This window comes from Peromyscus maniculatus, chromosome 5, assembly GCF_049852395.1.
Source record: "Peromyscus maniculatus bairdii isolate BWxNUB_F1_BW_parent chromosome 5, HU_Pman_BW_mat_3.1, whole genome shotgun sequence".
Taxonomy (NCBI): domain Eukaryota; kingdom Metazoa; phylum Chordata; class Mammalia; order Rodentia; family Cricetidae; genus Peromyscus; species Peromyscus maniculatus.
The window spans coordinates 99699434-99718729 of NC_134856.1; the positions used below are offsets into that span (position 1 = coordinate 99699434).

Below are 19296 nucleotides of genomic sequence, written 5' to 3' on the forward strand. Positions count from 1 at the left end.
ACCAAAAGTCCTACCCAGCCAGGATGCCTATGAACCAATATAACCAGCATAGTAAGATACTTCTAATGGTTCAAAATTGGTATTTATATCTAAACAGTAACCAACAGGTCTCTAATTATACTTAAGACTCACTCAAAGTAAAAGAAATCATGCTTGGTACTGGAACCCAGACAAATGCCCATACTTAGTGAGGTCATGGATCTTAAAGGAGAACATAACAATCATCACTTTACTAGACCAGTATACTTCTTAACTGATTTATAAATACATATTCTTATACCCACAAATAAATTTATTAAATCCTCCATCAAAGAAGCTTCTCTCTGCAGCAGGTGAGATCATTGCAGAAAAGCACAACTGATTAAAATGTAGAGAACAACAAATCATGGGGTACCCAGCCCTAATGAATACATCTGTAACATAATCCCTGTACCTGATGCTCATAGAACATTGCACAAGAGAGGATGATAGTTTTGTAAGAGTCTGAGACCAGGAAATCTGCTATGAGATTATAACTCGTAGAAATGACAGAATAGATACTGTGGTGAAATATAGTGTACCCAAATAAAATGTGCCTGAAGATCAGAGGACAAAATAAGCCACTAGATTAAACATAGAGGCTAGGCAGCAGTGGCACAAACCTTTAATCCTAGCACTTAGGAGGCAGAGATCCATCTGCATCTCTGTGAGTTCAAAGCCACCCTGGACTACATGAGATTGATTCAGTCTAAGAGAGAATAGAGCCAGACAGTGCTGGCACACACCTTAATCCCAGTACTTGGGAATCACATGCCTTTAATCCCAGCACTTGAGATCTCATGCCTCTGGTATCAGTATTGGGAAGCACACACGCTTTTAATCCCAGCACTAGGACGGAAGTAATAAGGTTGGGCAGAGAAAAGTATATAAGGCATGAGGAGACAGGAATTAAAGCTTTTCAGCAGAGGAGGCTTTTCAGTTGGAATCTTTTCGGCCGATGACTCAGAGACATTCAGTCAGAGGATACGTGGAGTTGGCAAGGTGAGAAGTGGCAATGGTTTATTCCTTTGTCTCTCTGATCTTTCAACATTTACCCTAACATCTGGCTCCAGTTTTTTTATTATAAGACCTACCAGATTTTGTGCAACAAGATACACCCATGATACTGCAAAAATATGGCTACCTAAACCAGACCAGAAAAATGGCAGCACCAATAAGCATGCTAACAGAAAAGGGGGAAATTTCACAAATCCACATCCCTACACAAAAAAAACTACAGTCAACTCATGATGGCTGAAGGAGGAAGAGTTAGTCTTCCTCAGTGATGAACCTCCTAATTAGCTATCCAATACCAAATGGTAAGCCCTTAAATCAAATCCATATAAGCAACACTTAACAGATTCTAAAGGTTATGTTTATGTATTTTATGAAATACATATATTATATATAAAACAAATGTATATTTATAAAAATAAAGAAAAAAGGACATGAATTTGAGAAGTAGTAAGGGGATGGGAGGCGTTATAGGGCAGGTACGTGGGAGAAGTTCAAGAGAGCCAAGTGAATAGGGAAAAAAGGTACAATTATATTTTAATTCCTAAAATGTTCTTTTGAACTTTCTGAGCAGTACTTCATTTGCGAAAAAATTATGGACAACAGTTGACATGTAGGGTCTAATAAAACAAAAAACTTTCTTCAGAATTGAGGAAACAATTAAGTGAAGAGGAAGCCCACAGAGTAGGAAAGAGTCTTAGCCAACTATCATCGGACAGAAGATTAATATTCAGACTATTATAAAGAACTCAAAAAAGAAAAAAAGAACCATTCAAATCTGAATGCAAAGTTCTCCAAAGAAGACTATAAGTGGCTAAGAAGTATCTCAAAAGGTGTTCAGCATCCTTAGCAAGTAAAGAAATGCAAATCAAAACAAATTTGAGATTTCATCTTACCACAGTCAGAATGCAAAGATCAAGAAAACCAGCAGGAAATGCTAAGGTGTGGAGGAAGGGGAAAACTCACTCACTGTTGGTAGAATTGCAAACTGGCACAGCTACTTTGGAAATTAATACAAAGAATCCTCAAAAAGCTAAAAACAAATCTACCATACTATACTACTCCTTGGCATATGCTCAAAAGACTCAACAGAAGTAATACTTCTTCAGCCATGTTCATCACTGCTCTAATCACAATAGCTAGAGGCAACAGTCCAAATGTCCTTCAACTGATGAATGTGTAATGAAAGGTGGTACACACACACTGTGAACTATATTCAGCTGTAAGGAAAAATTAAATCATGAAATTTGTAAGTAAATGGATGGAACTAGGAAAAATATTACATTAACAGAGGAACACACATAAGAAAGACAAATGCCACATGTTTTCTCTTATATATGATTCCTAGCTCCAAAATCGTCAGATGTGAGTATACAACCTGAAGTAACCACAGAAACCAGGAAAGGCAAAAGGTACCATGGTGAAGAAGGCATTAGAGGAGGGAACAGCAGAATGATACAGATACGGAAGGGGACGTGGCGCACATGGGGTATTAGTTAGGGAAATGGAAAGATGGCCAATACAAAAGGAGAGGGAGAAGGGACTGAAAGTAGGAATAAGAATGTTTGAAAAAGCCATAAGGAATCATATTTTTATTTACCTAAAATTACATTAAATACACATGTTTATATATATATGTATATGTATATGTATATATATGGTAACTATGGTAAAGTGGGTATGAGGGAGAAGAGCAGGTAAGGAAAATAAACTAAAATAAAGTATGTCTGAAAATGAAAATGAAATGTGTTGCTTTTTAAGATAACTAGAAAATAAAGTTTAAAAATCGTAAGGCTGAGCATACACTACGTGGCTACCCTATCAGAATGTAGTACAGTTCACCAATGGAACCACAGAAGCCCTTCACCTTAGTAGTTTTTCATTCATTTTAACACTTGGGTAAGAATTGATAGGTCCCAAATGTTTTCACATAATCCCAACTGAGTTCAGTACCTTTAAATAAAAGCACTAACAATAATGATATATTTACCAAATGAGAGCCTAGGGATCAAACAAAGAGAGATATGTCCATGCTCTGTTCTCTCAATGAACAAAAAGAAAATCGATCCCCGCCTTATTTTAAGAAAGGGCTACATACATTTTTTTCTCTGACTAAAAATGAAACATGAGAAGACGGAAGTACAAAGGGCTTTGTATCCTAAGGCATTAAAACCTCATAGCTCCTTTGAATTAAATATAACATTTTAAAAGAGGTCACTCTGCCTCAGTTTACCCTAGCAGTGCAGCGATCTGCCTAGCGTTAACTAAAGAAAATAACTCAGGGGAGAAATATGCTCTGTAAAAGGAGTTTTAAGCTTACCAAGCCTGTTTGTTTGGAAATGGATACCTTTTAGTTGTTATCTACTAGGCTTTCATGCTATGCTTTTGTTTTGCGCTCATGTCATTTTCCTCCGAAAGTCTTTGCTCTGACCTAATTAAACACATTTGGACACCTATGTTCTTTTAGAAACCCCGCAACACACTATCAACTGGGAGGGACTATAGTATCAAATAATTCAGACTGTAATAATATGGCAAGTCATACACAACTATTTCTGTCACTTTGAGTAACAAATTTTCAAATACATGACTACTTAAAATATTCTACAGGGGGAAAAAGGGTATCTCCTAGGTATATTTACTAAGTGCAGGCACTCTGGAAGAAACAGTTATCTATAGTCAGCCATTCTCTTTCATGGAAGAAAATTCCCAAAGTCACACATAGGTGATTATGCTTGAATAATATAAAAAGATATGAAAAAGTGGGTCACCACCTGACATTAATAAAAAAGCTTGCTATTTTCCATGAAATCAAGTTGATATTTAAGCTTCAGTTCCTTTATAATAACCACACTTAAGCTGTATTTTAATAAGTCATTCACTTTCTGCTGTTTCTTTCCAAAATTCATTCAAGTTTAACTTTACAAAGAATAATTTATTTCTGGCATATATAAGAGAAATAAATAAGAATATTCTAAGAATACCTACCTCGGGCCCTGTAATGTGCATCAGACCAGACATAGCAGAGGCGATAGCATCGTAACCTGCTCTCTGAGACAAGGGCCCTGTCTGGCCATACCCTGCAACAAGAACAGACATTCAGTGCTACATGGGGTGTGAGAGTGTGCTAAAACCATTCCCCTCCAGAAAGTGTGCAGCATTGTTCCAATTAGATCTGTATGACCCCTTGATGGAGACAGTAAGAATTAACTAGTGTGTTATACTATGGTCAAGAAAAACCTGTTGAATTACTGGCCCCATTCTACCTTCAGGAGTGTTTTGTTTGGCCTTTAGAACATTGTGGAATAATTTTATTTAGTTGGCAACAATTTTAAAAAATAAAATAAAAAAGATAGCCCACAAGACACAATCTCTAGCTGGGTGGTAGTGGTGTATGCCTTTAATCTCAGTACTCAGGAAGCAAAGGAAGTTGGATCTCTGAGTTCGAGGCCAGCCTGGTTTACAGATCGAGTTCCAGGGCTACATGGAGAAATCAAGAAAAAAAAAAGACACAATTTTTGGCTTTTTCTAAAAATCAGAAAAGACACCCAATGTTAGCCCATATTCCCCATGGCAACAAACCAAATTGAGTAACAGCGCCTTTTACATGGGTACAAACTGCACCTGCCTGTCTTGCCCTTCACTCCATGGGCCTCCACCTCCACTGCTTCTTTCTCAGTTCCAAGGCCTCACTAGACACTACCTGCTCTTCTTCTGTAGGACAGTCCACAAGTGAAGCAATGTGCATTTCCCTTGATTATGTTTACACAGGTCTTCAACTAAGCAAATAAATCCTAAGTGAGAAAACTTAAACCTGGACATATTTTAGGAATGTTGGTGCAGTGCACATCTGTAATCCTAACACTCAGGAGGCTGAGGAAGAGCCAGAGATTGAGGTTAGTCTGAACTACATTGCTAGCCCCTGTCTCAAAAGACAATAGTCATAAATAAAACAATCTCATAACTTAACAGTGTTATTTTAAGTACATTTTTTTTTCTTTCTGACTTTTTTGTTCAGAGAGAAGACAAAAATCAAGAGAACATGAGTAATCATTTCTCCTACTTTTTCCTGTCTTGGTTCTTACTGTTTAATCCTAAAGGTTATATCAGAAGCTGTAGGATTCCATCTCCAAATCCCATTTATTATCGAGAGAATGGACAAATGAAGAGCTTTGCTGACATCTCTATGTACACACCCTACCTTTGTAAGCATGTAGAAAGGGTCTCCTGGGGATTTGCTTCATCAGACATCAGGAGAGTACCCTGTTTCACAGCCTCCTACCCTCCCTCCAGTCCTCTAATGTCCCCCTAGGAAAAAAAACATATCCCTTAATGGCCCTTTGTAGAAGACAGCCTACATTACATCTTTAATTCCCTTTATGCAATTTATGTTCATAGCTCTTAACCTCAAAGATGTGTAATATACTTGTTTATTAATTACAGTTGTTTCCTTCATGCTAAGATGTACCTCTGGGAATGTTTTCTGTTTGATTGACTGCTATATCCTCAGCCTGTAGGTTAATGTTTGATGACACTTAGTGGAGGAACAAACACTTGTTACTCAAAAACAATCAGTTTTTCAAGATCAATCAATAAACTAAATGAAGAAGCAAAAGAAATGAGTCTAGCCATCAGTTAATCTACCCAGACATGTTCGCTATCATAAATGGTCTCTGTTAGAAAGGAAAGTGTATAAAAATCCTCACATGAGACATGAGGTGATATTAAGATACTAAATAGTTAAAGATTAAAAGATATTTGTCTCTTTGCTTGTTTCTGTTTCTGAGTCTTAAGACAAGAACTTACTCTATAGCCCCAGAGGCCATGAACTCTCAGCTTTCCCGCCTCAATACTTCCCTAAGTGCAGGGACTACAGGTGTGTACCAACAGGCTCGGTTGATATCCCTCACCAATGATGACAGAAAATGTGCCATATGTCTCCTTGTGTTTTATTATGCAAATTTTCAAACAAAAATAGAGCAAATGTGTAATAAGCCTATCATCTAATTTCAATCATCACTTATTTATAGACAATCTTCTTTCCAGTATATTTATCTTCCAGTTACAACTACTGTATGAAAAAATAAAATAAAATTTAAAAAAAAAACTTGAATGTTCCGGCTCAGGTTAAAAAAAAAAAAAGATGTTTTCTCTTAATTTCAAAAACAAAGCTTATGATTTCTAAACTATTACTCTTTAGATCTGTAAAAAGTGTGGAAGGACTATGAAGAGATCCTAATTTTAAAAAAAGGAACAAAGTACAAGTCTGGGAAGTTCCTCCCAGCTTGAGTGAATGGATTTCAGCACAGCTAGTGTGCATCTGTAAGTGGTGCAGAGGAGCAGGCTCAGTCTTCCCTGCAATGCCGTTCCCAGCCTGAACAGCATCTCCACAGGAGTCGCCAGAAGGATGAGGTTTCAATGAGCTCAGCCATAGGAAAATCCTCAAATGAGAGTACCTAAGGCCTCTCACCATCAGCACAACTCGAAATGGAATCTTCTAGATGATCTCGCAGAGAAATAGACTCAGGAGAAAATCAAGCAGCTTATAAAATAAAAGTACATCGCAATGGTTGCCTTGTGATATAAATTCTTTTTGTTCAGCGCATGAGTGAAGCACAAATACCCTAATGACTTTAAATTGACATTTCCAAGTGTTTCTAGTAAAGAAATACATAAATAGTTACATTGGAGACAGTAGGCACAATGAAAAAGAGTAAGCTTTAGACTTGAAAAAATCCAGATTAAAATTATGGTTCCATCAACTATTAAATCATGAGAAATTCATTTATTTTCCCTGGGCCTCAATGATAATATTAACATTTATGTCACACATTTACTGTCAAAATTCAACTTGACTGCACAGCAAAGTGAATTTCACATTGAACATTAAACATTACTAATCAATAAATATATATTAACTCACCAATACTACATTAGCTTACATTATTCCATACCATATTTAGAACAGCATAAGAAAAGCTACTTTTAGGTAAGTCAAAGTAATGAGAATAGAAATCCTAAATATTTAAATTAAGTTGTCTGACATCCATAAAAATAGAAAACCTTTTTACAATTAGAACTTAACACTTATTCTTTGGACAAAAGAATGTGGCAATAATAATATCATATAATAAAGCTGAGTATGATGGTACACATCTTTTATTCCAGCAATTGGGAGGCAGAGGTAGGCCAGTCTCTGTGAGCTTGAGGCTAGCCTGGCCTACAAGTAAGTTCCTAAATAGCCAAGGCTACATAGAAAGACTCTGTTTCAAAAAACAAACAAAAATAGTAATGTACATGTGTGTATATACATGCATGTGTGTGAACCAAAATATTGTTGTCTTTTCACTTAATACTTAACTATTATAAATGCTATTAATAATAACAACAGTATTGACAATTAGATTTCTCTGTTGGTAATGTGAAAACCTTATCTGTTGAAATTTCAATAAATGTCTGAAAATATCTGAGTATGAAATCCAAATAGTTGGGTTTTTTGCTTTATTTTTATCTTTACAGTTTCAAAGACAACTGTGCGTATGATTTAAAGTGAACAGAAAAAAAACTATCAGTTCTTTTTCTGTTGAAATTAAGGAGGTGAAGAAAATTAAGACAGTTGTAGAAAGTTCTCTCTCTCTCTCTCTCTCTCTCTCTCTCTCTCTCTCTCTCTCTCTCTCTCTCTCTCTCTTTCTCTCTCTCCCTCCCTCCCTCCCTCCCTCCCTCCCCACTTACTTTCACTGTGAGGAACAAGCTCGCCATCTCGTGGCTTCTATTAACACTGACTATAAAGTAAAGCTTTTACACTAAGAATGTGGGTAAAGTATGGTCCTAGTTTCATTTACTTTTCTTCTTAAAGTGCCTCGCTCCATGTCTTCCTTCTCTCCTTCACAATCTTAGAAAGCAGCACTAACATGGACACTCGTGCTCTCTGTAACTCTGTGACATCTTACAGTGTCAATATCCTCTCTACCAATGCTAACCCCCTGGAGAGTTGCAAATCCCTCTAACAAACTGATGAGAGGCTCTGCACACACCCCAGAGGAATGTAACTGAATAAATGCTGCTCATAGAACCCATTCTTGCACTGTGTTGGGTTAGGCTCAGCATCTAAGTGGCACTCCGTGCTTATATACACCTGCTCCAAATCCAGCTTTCCTGATAGAGATCAGCTTAAGGGCAGCTTGAGGCTTCTAAGTAACTAAGAGCTTCAGAATAAGGATCTAGCCTGATGATAATAAAAGGAAAGAGGACAAAATAAAGCATCACTCATCTAGGTGATTTCATTAGCCTCTCACTTTCAGTCCAAAGCCTTATTCTTGCTTTGTGAGGTCACAGCAATCTTTATAAAACGTAGGGAGTACACGACTACAAGAAAAGGCAGTACATGCCTGAGATCCAAGCATCTGGAGGCTGAGCCAGTAGGCAAAGCAAGGCATTGTCAAACTCTATATCTAAATGGGTAATGACACTGTTAGGAATTTGTAAATTAGATCATTTATCTCACACAAAAATCCTAGAAGTTAGGTAGTGTCATTCCCATTTTTATAAAAAAAAAAAAAAACAGACAATTTAAGTCACTTACTTATGATCACATGCATAGGAAGTACTATAGCAGAGCTAAGATCTGGACTCAAATGTGTGTTCTTAAATATAAAGATGTTTATGTGTATTGGTGTTTGCACTGACATCTCCATCCATCAGTCTAAAATACTACAAGCTGTTGATGCCATGAACAGAAATGGCTTCCCCGCTCAGGCGAACTCACATACCACTAACCAAAATTGTTTCTTTTCCTATATTCACTATCTTATTAATGAAAAACACCTCAGCATATACACAATCAAGTAACCTGAGTTACCCTAAACTCTTTTCTTGTACTCCTTGCTCATATCAAACTGATCAGTAATTCCTGGTTGATTATTTGACCTGCCACAAATGCCCACATCTATCTAAGCTCTTATGCCCTTCATTATTGCTCATCTGCCTCAATTTACTCTTCACATGATACAAAAAACTTCCAAAAATCTGATTAAGTTGTTTCCATACTAAGATTATTGTTCAGTTAGTTATCGATAGGCTTAAAATACTAGTAGTCCTAACATGATATTTTGGGTTCTTTATGATATAGCCACTTCACCATTCCACATAGCTTCTCTTTTGCCACACCTCCAAAACTATTTGCATTCTCCAGACATAAACAGCTCTTCAGTTCCTCTGGCCCTGTGCTCATGCTATTTTACACATTTTCCTCATTTCCACTGTCTGGTATCTGATTCCCTCCAAGACACAGAGCAGGCTTGTGACCAACAGTTAGGGATAAGGAAGAAAGACATTTCAAAGATCAGTACACCTGTGCCAGTAGCAAACATAAAAACGAAATGTAAATACATTGATAGTTAGATAGGTAATAGTAATATTCCAAAAGCTTTAGAAATTCTAACAATAGACCATTACCTGGAAGAAAAAAAGGCAATAAAATATTTTGTGACGAAAAATAAAGTATGTTAGGTATATATAGATATCTGCACTTTGCTTCTTTTCTCATCTGGATGCTTATTTATTTCTTTTATAGTGTGAAGAGTTAAAATGATAATAGGATCTGAAAGATAGCTCAGCAGGTAATAGCACTTTTAATGAAAGCCTGATGACTTGGATTCTATTCCTACAACCCAAGTCTGATATAGTGATATCCATTTGTAATACCTGCATTCCTATTGTGAGATGGGAGGCAAAGGTAAGAGAATTACCTGAAAGCTCACAGGCCAGCCAGCCTGGAAGGGACAGAACAACAGAAACATAAGAGACCCTGCCTCAATGGGTAAAAGGCCAGAACTGACTCCCCCAAACTGCCCTCTGTCTTCCACATGCATGCCACAACATGCAGTCCAACACACATGCGCAGACAAATGAATGTACACACACACACACAAAAAAAAAAAAAAAAAAAAACTTCTTTAATTAAAATAAGATTATAGCCGGGCGGTGTTGGCCCATGCCTCTAATTCCAGCACTCGGGAGGCAGAACCAGGTGGATCTGTGAGTTCCTCTGTGAGTTCGAGGCCAGCCTGGGCTACCAAGTAAGTTCCAGGAAAGGCGCAAAGCTACACAGAGAAACTCTATGTATTTTTAATGTTTTTTTTTTATTTAAATGCTTGTTTTCTACCCATTGAAAATGCCTGGGAATAGAGAATAACACAAGACAAGTATTCCTAGGATCCAAACTGCAGTGGATTTAGACACCTCAAGCATGTTAAATTGTGTGGATTCATAATGAATTTTTAATCACCAATATAACTATTGGTATATACTAGAGAATAAATTAATATTGTGAAGATTAGTAAGTAAGGGAAAACTTTTGTATCTACTCAACCTTCACTAAGTAAACTATACCCAGATTATTCAAGTAGTTGATGATAGAATAGCATGTGTGTGTGTGTGTGTGTGTGTGTGTGTGTGTGTGTGTGTGTCTGTGTGTGTCTGTGTGTGAATGTGCTACATGTATACCTCTGGAGGCCAGAGATGAAGGCCAGATGCTTTATTAAGTACCTCAACCTTATTCTTTGAGATAGGTTCTCTCACTGTACCTGGAAATCACTGATTGGCTAGGCTGAGAGGCTTCAGAGCATCATGGATCCATCAGTCTCTATACTGCCTGATCTCCCAGCACTGGGATTGCTGACACAAGCCACCTTGCCCAGAGTTTTATGTGGGTTCTCGTGTATGCATGGCAAGCATTTTGCCAACTAAAACATCTCCCCAGCATTACCAACCATGAAGAAAGCAGAGCAGAGTTAAAGCCCATTTCTATGCAATTCCTACTAAATTAATAGATATAAGCAAGCATTGTTGATAATAAACATAGGCAATCATTATTAATAACTTCCAACTTCACAAAAAGAGGTGATTATGTGATACTCAAAAAAAAACCATCATTTTCTATTAAATATTCTTGATAAAAAGAAAACTCAAATAAAATCTGAATGATCTTACATATTTGTCTATTTACTATTCTAAAAATGGAGACATCATAGGAACACAAACAGCATGACAGGACCAAAGAGAAAACTAAGAAAGTTACAAGGTAAAAGACAAACAGGGAGGAACTGGGAGGTAAAGAAGATATTCGACCTGTTTCTGGATCTCAACTCAAATTTCAAATTTGGAGAGAGAAATTTGAATGGCAATTACATGCTTAATTACGATTTTATTCATGTGTAATAATTACATTGAGTATTCAGGCTTTAAATTTGTATGTGTGTGAGAGAGACAGAGAGACAGAGAGACAGAGAGACAGAGACAGAGACAGAGACAGAGACAGAGAGAGACTTCCATGTATGCTTGCCACAGGTCTTTGCAGAGGTCAGCTGTTTTGGTGTTTTGACTTGCTCCTGCCACCATGTGGATCTGAGGGGTAGAACTCAGGTAGTCAAGCTGAGCCATCCTGCCAGCCTTATTGAGGATTTAAATAAAGTCATTTTCTATTACATACATTCTAAGATAATTAGAAAAGTATGTGAATTCTGAATTTTACTTATAAACATTCAATGGAAGATCCATAATAGATAGAATTATGAATAAAACATGGTAAGTCATGAATTATTAAACTGGGCACTGAAGATTCATTATACTATACTCTGTACTTCTTATCACTTTTTCAGAATAAGATGTAAGACAATAATAATAAATTCTAAAATGTTATTCTAATTCCATTTTGTATATCTAAAAGTACACCAAAAAACAAATGAAAATACACTAAGTAGATTAACTATGAAAAGATTTTAGGCAAAAGTTCTCACCATACAGATGAGAAAGGTGAGTTCCAAAGATGTTAAGGACACTCAAAATGAGAAAGCCTCAGCAGCAAACTTAGATGTCAAGCTCCCAGTCTGGATCTCCATCTGAACAGCAGAGGTCATTCTCTATTATTAGCCACTCTGTACTGTACGGGGATTATTCATTCAGAAATGAACTCAGGAGCTAGTTTTCCACAAAATATTTTTTCCTGGTGTTTGTTTTATGAATACTTCCTTAGTCATGCCTCTTTCTTGAGACATGATCAGCTGAGAGGACCAAAATTCTACAATCTTGTGGATTTTTACTCAACTTTCTTATTAGCATTGTGGAAAGGTTCCTGTTTGAAACTTTTCCCCCAATCACATCTTCAGTAAATAGGGTGTCTCTTTGTACAGCCACATCCATATATCTCTCCCTCTTTCTCCCTCCTGTAACAAACACTTCAGCAGGATTCCAGTGCAACAAACCCACAAGCCAATGTCAGAATACTTAATTCAAGGACTCCATAGGTCATCTAACAGAAACGAGTTAGGATTATAAAAATGGCATGACAAGGACTTGCTATTTCAAGTAGTCATACTTGTGCTTCATTTGTCATCTCATTTATGTTCATAGTAACTACATGGAATACATTTCATTGTCCCATTTTAATTACTATGAGAAAAAAATGGTGTTGTGAAAAACTAAGTGGATTAGCTAAGGTCACATCACTACTTTCCAGGATCCTATAAGCAGTTACAAAACTGTTGACATTCATGACTATGAGTAATATTTTACAGAATATTTCCATGAGAATCAACAATTTGTATAATATTTGGAATAAAACTGTGATCAAGAATACCAACAATTTGAATATTGTTCAAAGACCAAAAGTGTGATTAATGTGGTTTTCTCTCTGAACAACCTTTGAAATTAGATGGCCAATTTCTATCGGAAGCAGCAGCAAAATTAACTGGTTAATTGCAAAGCACTTAAAACATGGGAAACATCATGCTAACAAGCATATGCTCCCAATTCAAAAACAAAAAAAAAAAATGGATGGTGTAGTAAAAGCATCCTGGATTTATCATAGAATTACTATTTGTTTTATCATATCCAATTTGGTAATGCTAAAAGTACTTTTTGTTTTATAGCTGTTTTATGTACATGTATTTTTTCCAACTATATATCATCATACCAGGTAGACAGCAGAAACTTACTACTTGTCATCTAACTGTGCATATTTTATGTCTTATGATATTCCTTACATGGCTATGATATTCTTCATATAAACTTTCAAAAATGTTTTCATACACTTGATGGGAGTTGGGGAGATTAGGTAGCAAGAAAATTGGCTTAACTATGGTATACAATTATCTTCATGGAAAGAAAGCAAAAATTCCTTAAAACTCTCATTATCTAAATGGAGTCCATCACTGAAAAGTTCTAATGCCATGCTAGTGCACTTATATACACACGTGCACAGATTATTCTAAATCCTATTTAGAACATATTCAAGAACAGAGAGAAAAGCTATTAGAAACCACAATGATATAATAAAAAGAAATAGAATTTGTCCTCCAACTATTAATTTGGACATATTTCCATGTTTTAAAAAAGTGTATCAATAGTCAATTCCATATTGCAAGCTTTACTATTTTCTCTAAGAAGGATTCAGCTCACAGTTTGATAGATGCATCATAAAATCACTTAAAAAATGAAACAAGTTAGCATTGTAATACATTTTTCCTCTTCAAGGGAAAAAATCAAATCTTAAATGACAAAAATGTAAAACAAACTTTGAGTAGAAAAGAAAATAAAAGCCCAGCCAGACTCTCACATAAACCAACTCCTTATAGTTGAATTCCCACACCCTAAATAGCAGCACTACGTCAGCCTTTGAAAGGACATTCTAGGCAACGAACACAAAAATACTCAGTACAGACCTCTTTACAAAGCAAGACTAAACATCATCTCAAATCAAAGCTAGATAAATGGATAATCCAAATGAGTAACAACTTAATAAGAATCACCTTTAGCCTTGTTCCACTGCCAAGAGGAAAATTCTCAATTAAAGGCAAATATACATCTTTATTTAATAAATAAGTGAAATAATAAAATAAAAGGAAAAAGACATCAAGTAAAATAATTCCTGAAAAGGCCATAGTTGAGAGCAATTAAAACTTTTGCACAGAGTAGACTTTGGTAAGCAATCCCTCCAAATACTCTCTGTGACACAAAATCTCAGGGCAGAAAATAACGTGAAGCCAGGGGAAAACAATGGCATCTAATGGTTCTGGTAAAACTCATCACATATAGACTAACTGATAGGAGACTTAAAAGCTTGCAGCTACAAATAAACACACTGAATGCTGAGATCCTAGTTTCTCCACTCAGTAGAACCAAGGGTCACTGGAGAAAATAGACTAGAACATCCGCATGGTATGGGCAAACCTAGAAACCCAAGTGCAAAGAAATAAGTGTTCAGTGAATAATGATAGAGTGACAGTGTACAGGAGCCATCTTTAAGACATTCATATTAGGGGAGGGATGAAGAGACAACTCAACGTTTAAGAGCACTTGCTGCTCTTTCTGACGACCCAGGTTCAAGTCCCAGAACCCACTTGGCAGATCACAACCATCTTTGACTCCAGTTCCAGGTATCCAACACTTTATTCTGGTTTCCACAGACATGAGGCATACATGTGGTATACAGACATAAAGGCAGATAAAAACATCCATACACATGTAATAATTTTAGAGAAAGAGAGAGATGTTCCCACTAGCCAAATCTGTGGAAATTTGAGCCTTGAAAAATGACAGATACAGAATATAACCTATTGATTAAATATAACTTTAAGAGTCCACATTTTATGCATTTTTTCATAACATAAAAACATAGTCTTTTTCTAGTAGTAGAAAGCCAGTAAAGAGACATGAGGAGAACAGGGGAATTAGAAACTCAATAGTTACCAAAATCATAGTAATAGTAACTCACACAAGAATCATCACTGGGTGTGGTGGTACACACCTTTTATCCCAGCACTTCGGAGGCAGAGGCAGTAAGATCTCTGTGAGTTCAAGGCTATCCTGGTCTACATAGTGAGTTTCAGGACAGTCAGGGCCATGTACAGAGAAAATTTTTAAAAAAAATTCAATGCAGGGTTAGGGATTTAGCTCAGTGGTAGAGTGCTTGCCTAGCAAGCGCAAGGCCCTGGGTTCGGTCCTCAGCTCCGGAAAAAAAAAAATTCAATGTATGATAAAACTGGTGAATATCCATGAATAGAAGGTACAGGGGTAACTGTGGTCAAGAATCCTGATAGACTAGATGGAAATCACATTGTTAGCAATAGGACTGACCAGACCATATGCCTCCTGATACCACCCACTGGGAGGAACTGAGCATATCTTCTTGACTCCCACAGTACTCAAAACTCATTCATGAGGAAACACCAAAAAAAAAAATCCAAATAGAGAGACATCCTACCAAATAATTGACTCTTCAAAAACACCAATGTCATGAACTACAAAGAAACCCTAAAATAAAGGAGACTAAGACATAACAATTGAACTCAACAAAAATTTTGTATTTTCCTCAGCTTTAAAGGACATTACCGAGCAACCGACAAAATACCAATAAGGTCTAGCTATAAATTACTTAAAATTGGGCTAGAGAAATGGCTCAGTGGTTAAGAGCTCTAGCTGCTCTTCCAGAGGTCCTGAGTTCAATTCCCAGCAATCACAAAGTGAGTCACAGCCATCTAAAATGGGATCGGATGCCCTCTTTTGGCATGCAGGTGTTTACACAAAACAAAAATAGATAAATAAATAAATCTTCAAAATAAAGACTTTTTAAATATTAAAATTATATAACATTATTTAAATGTTAATTTTCTGACTTGGATATTATATTGTATATGATAGAAATCCTTAGTTTTATGAAATATAAACTGATATATTTAAAAGCAAAGGGGCAAAATGTAATTTGTATGGTTCATTTAAAAATTCAGACAGGCTAGCCATGTGGTACATGTCTTTAATCCCAGTACTTGGGAGGCAGAGGCAGGTGGATCTCTGTAAATCTGAATTCAGCCTAGTCTAAATAGATAGATAGATAGATAGATAGATAGATAGATAGATAGATAGATAGATAGATAGATAGATAGACAGATAAAGATAGATACATGAATGCAAGAATGTCCTAGCTACTAGCTTTAACTGTCAACTTGAGACAACCCAGAGTCATTTGACAAGGGAAATCTGACAAGATCAAATTGCCTGTGGGCATATCTGCCAGGGATTCTCTTGACTGTCAATTGATCTGGGAAGGCCAAGCACACTGAACGCAGCACCATTCCTGGGCAGGTAGACCTGAAATGTGTAAGAAATGTATTTAAGCATGAGCCTTCAAGTGAGCCAGCAAGCGATGTTCCTCCATGGTTTCTTCCTTGGCTTCCCTCAATGATGGACTGTGCCCTGGAACTGTAAGTCAAATAACCCTTTCCTCCCCTAGGTAGCTTTTGGGCAGAGTGCTTTATCACAGTAATGGTGAGCAAACTAGGTAAAGAGATAATACAAAAGTATCTGAATATCCAAATGCATAGTTTAATAAATTACTCTGCAAACAATACTAACATGCTGTCTTAGTTAGGGTTTCTATTGCTGTGAAGAGACACCATGACCACGGCAACTCTTACAAAGGAGAACACTTCACTGGAGCTAGCTTACAGGTTCAGAGGTTTAGTCCATTATCATCATGGTGAGAAGCATGTCAGCATGCAGGCAGATATGGTGCTGGAGAAGGAGTGGAGAGTTCTACATCTAGATTGGCAGGCAGCAGGAAAAGCAAGTGACACTAGGCCTGGCTTGAGTACCTGAAACCTCAAAGCACACCCCAGTGACACACTTCCTTCAACAAGGCCACATCTACTCCAACAAGGCCACAACTCCTAATAGTGCTACTCCCTATGGACCTATGGGGTCCATTTTCATTCAAAGCACAACAAATGCATCTAAAATTTCTTTAATGTATCTCTATGAGGAAGACAAAGAGGACAAAGAGAAGAGGGAGAGGAAGTGACATCACAAAAAAAGAGTCACCATTTCCTAAACATATTTCTTTTTTTTTTTTTTTTTTTTTTGTTGTTTTTGGTTTTTTTTTTGTTTGTTTGTTTTTCGAGACAGGGTTTCTCTGTGTAGCTTTGCGCCTTTCCTGGAGCTCACTTGGTAGCCCAGGCTGGCCTCGAACTCACAGAGATCCGCCTGCCTCCGCCTCCCGAGTGCTGAGATTAAAGGCGTGCGCCACCAACGCCCGGCCTAAACATATTTCTTGATACCAAACACTTCACATATATTAATCTACTTAATCCACACAACTCTAGAATTTTCTGAGGAGAAATATACGGTTTAGAAAAGTCATATAACTTCCTCAAAGTAATATAAATAGCAAAGCTATTGTGTTTTGATGTTAGTATTTTATTTTTGTTGCATGTATTTTGGGTTTTGTTTGTTTGTTTATAGTGATGGGTCTCACACATACTAAGCAAACACTCTACCACTGAGCCACACATCACCAGCTGCTGCCCCACACACACACTCACACACTCTAATCTGAGAACTTGCATTTTATCTGCATTAGAATTTCATGTAAGAGTGAAGAGAGAGCCAAACAACTTTAAAACAGTACAGGAGGGCCAACAAGGCTTGATACAGAGCCTGAGTTCCAGGATCCGCATCATAGAAGGAGAGAACCAAGTCCTGAAAGCTATTCTCTGGTCTGTACATGCATGATGTGTCGCTCTGCATGCCCAAAATGACACAATAAATAAAAAGTATTTTTAAAAAACTTAAGGCATAATTAGGCCTCTCAGTGTTTCTGAACTTCATAGCAACAACAGGAGTATCATTTGATGAGAGTATGAATGAAAGTAAAGCTATGAAGAGAGTATGAGATGACAACCAAAGTTGTCCCTCAAGTCTAGTATCTAAAAAAATTCTAGGAAAGAAATGAGCATCCAACATGGGAACCAGGAGAGAATCATTTCATTTCTAGTAGTCAGCCACATAATTTTATTCCACTAATTCAGATTTAACAACTACCAAGAAAATCAATGGCACTTAAGAAAAACCATTAGTGACCAACAGTAACAGAGTTCAACTCCACATGGTACACTATTTTGCTAAGCAGATTCTAGCATCTCCTTAGTCAAGAAGGAATGAATAAAGGTATTCACTGGTCCTACCTCAGTGATCTAGGGTTGCTTCTTTTTGAGCCTGAAAGAGCTCCCTCACTCCACCAACAGTGATTTCTAACAGCAAGGATCTCTATCCTGATGACTCTCTCCCTTTTCCAGCTGATCACTTGTAATCTTTCTTAAGCCCTGGGCATCATCAGCATACCAGCTTCCTTCTGCTCTGTTCTCTTGGACAGACCAAAGGCACATCATGTTATTTTCTTTCTCACTCTGAGCCACAGGAAATATCAGCAGGACTTCAGTGGCTTCCCAAACCACAGTCCTCCAGACATCCTCTGGCTCTCTAAATACCTTGAGCATGAATCACGTACCAATCCACTTACTCACAAAGCCCCAGGGAACAAAAGCCAAATCCTTCCAGAAATCCCAATAAGGGCTTTTCCTTTCGCCTGAACTGCTAAATTATGTTGAATTATTTCTTCTGAAACTATGAACATTTGAATAAAAGAATAAAAAAGTAGAAATTATAAACATTTTATTGAAAAAAAATTTAAGCTAAAAATGATTATAGAAGTTTGCACCAAAATATTAAGTAATTGCCTAAGGGTAGTAACATAATTATTTCCTTTTTAAAATCCTCCTATTATCAAACTTTTCAAAGTAACTTCATTATTTTTAAGATTAGTAAAAGAACAATAAGAGCTTTTTAATTAAAATAGATCTTGTAACTATATTGTTTATCATATAATTACATATCTAGCAATAATAACTACAACCTATATGGCAATACTATACAAATGAAAACTGACTTTTGTTTTTTATTTTTACAAAGTACATGACAAATATTAAGAGCAAATCTAACACATATTTGGTATCCATACTGACTCCAAGACTCTAGAATAAAAATTGGTTGCTATAACATCGGTACAAGAAATGTGACTCCATTTCAATAAACTTACCCTCTTTATGATTTTAAGTAAGCTATCACCTAAAGGAATCTGCATTATCTTTCAACAATCTTCATGGTAAAGTCAGATGATGTCAAAATATTTTTTTCTTGGGTGAGTCAGCTCAGGCTCAAAGTCCCTCCATGCCCCAAAACACATGATTTGTACATTACTACACTGGACTGAACTACTAAGGTGAGACTGGCAGTGTTTCTCTTAAATGAATGCTTGAATGTACTTGAGACGAGGTGTCAAGAACAGAACAATTCCTGGCTTGCTTTATGAAAATGCCACATAGAGCAGCTCCCATTTTACCCCTAAAGTAAGTGGACAATAAAATGATGAGACTC

General features: G+C 36.7%; 1 protein-coding gene across 15 annotated transcripts in view; it reads right to left on the reverse strand.

Annotated features, from left to right (window-relative positions):
• Sugct (succinyl-CoA:glutarate-CoA transferase) overlaps positions 1-19296 on the reverse strand; it is a 727080-nt gene that overhangs the window by 624255 nt on the left and 83529 nt on the right. For all 15 annotated transcript variants that reach the window (XM_042278244.2, XM_076572951.1, XM_006980141.4 and 12 more), the window contains one exon: positions 4021-4112. In XM_042278244.2, the coding sequence (XP_042134178.1) occupies positions 4021-4112 (92 nt within the window). The remainder of the gene's footprint in view (positions 1-4020; positions 4113-19296) is intronic.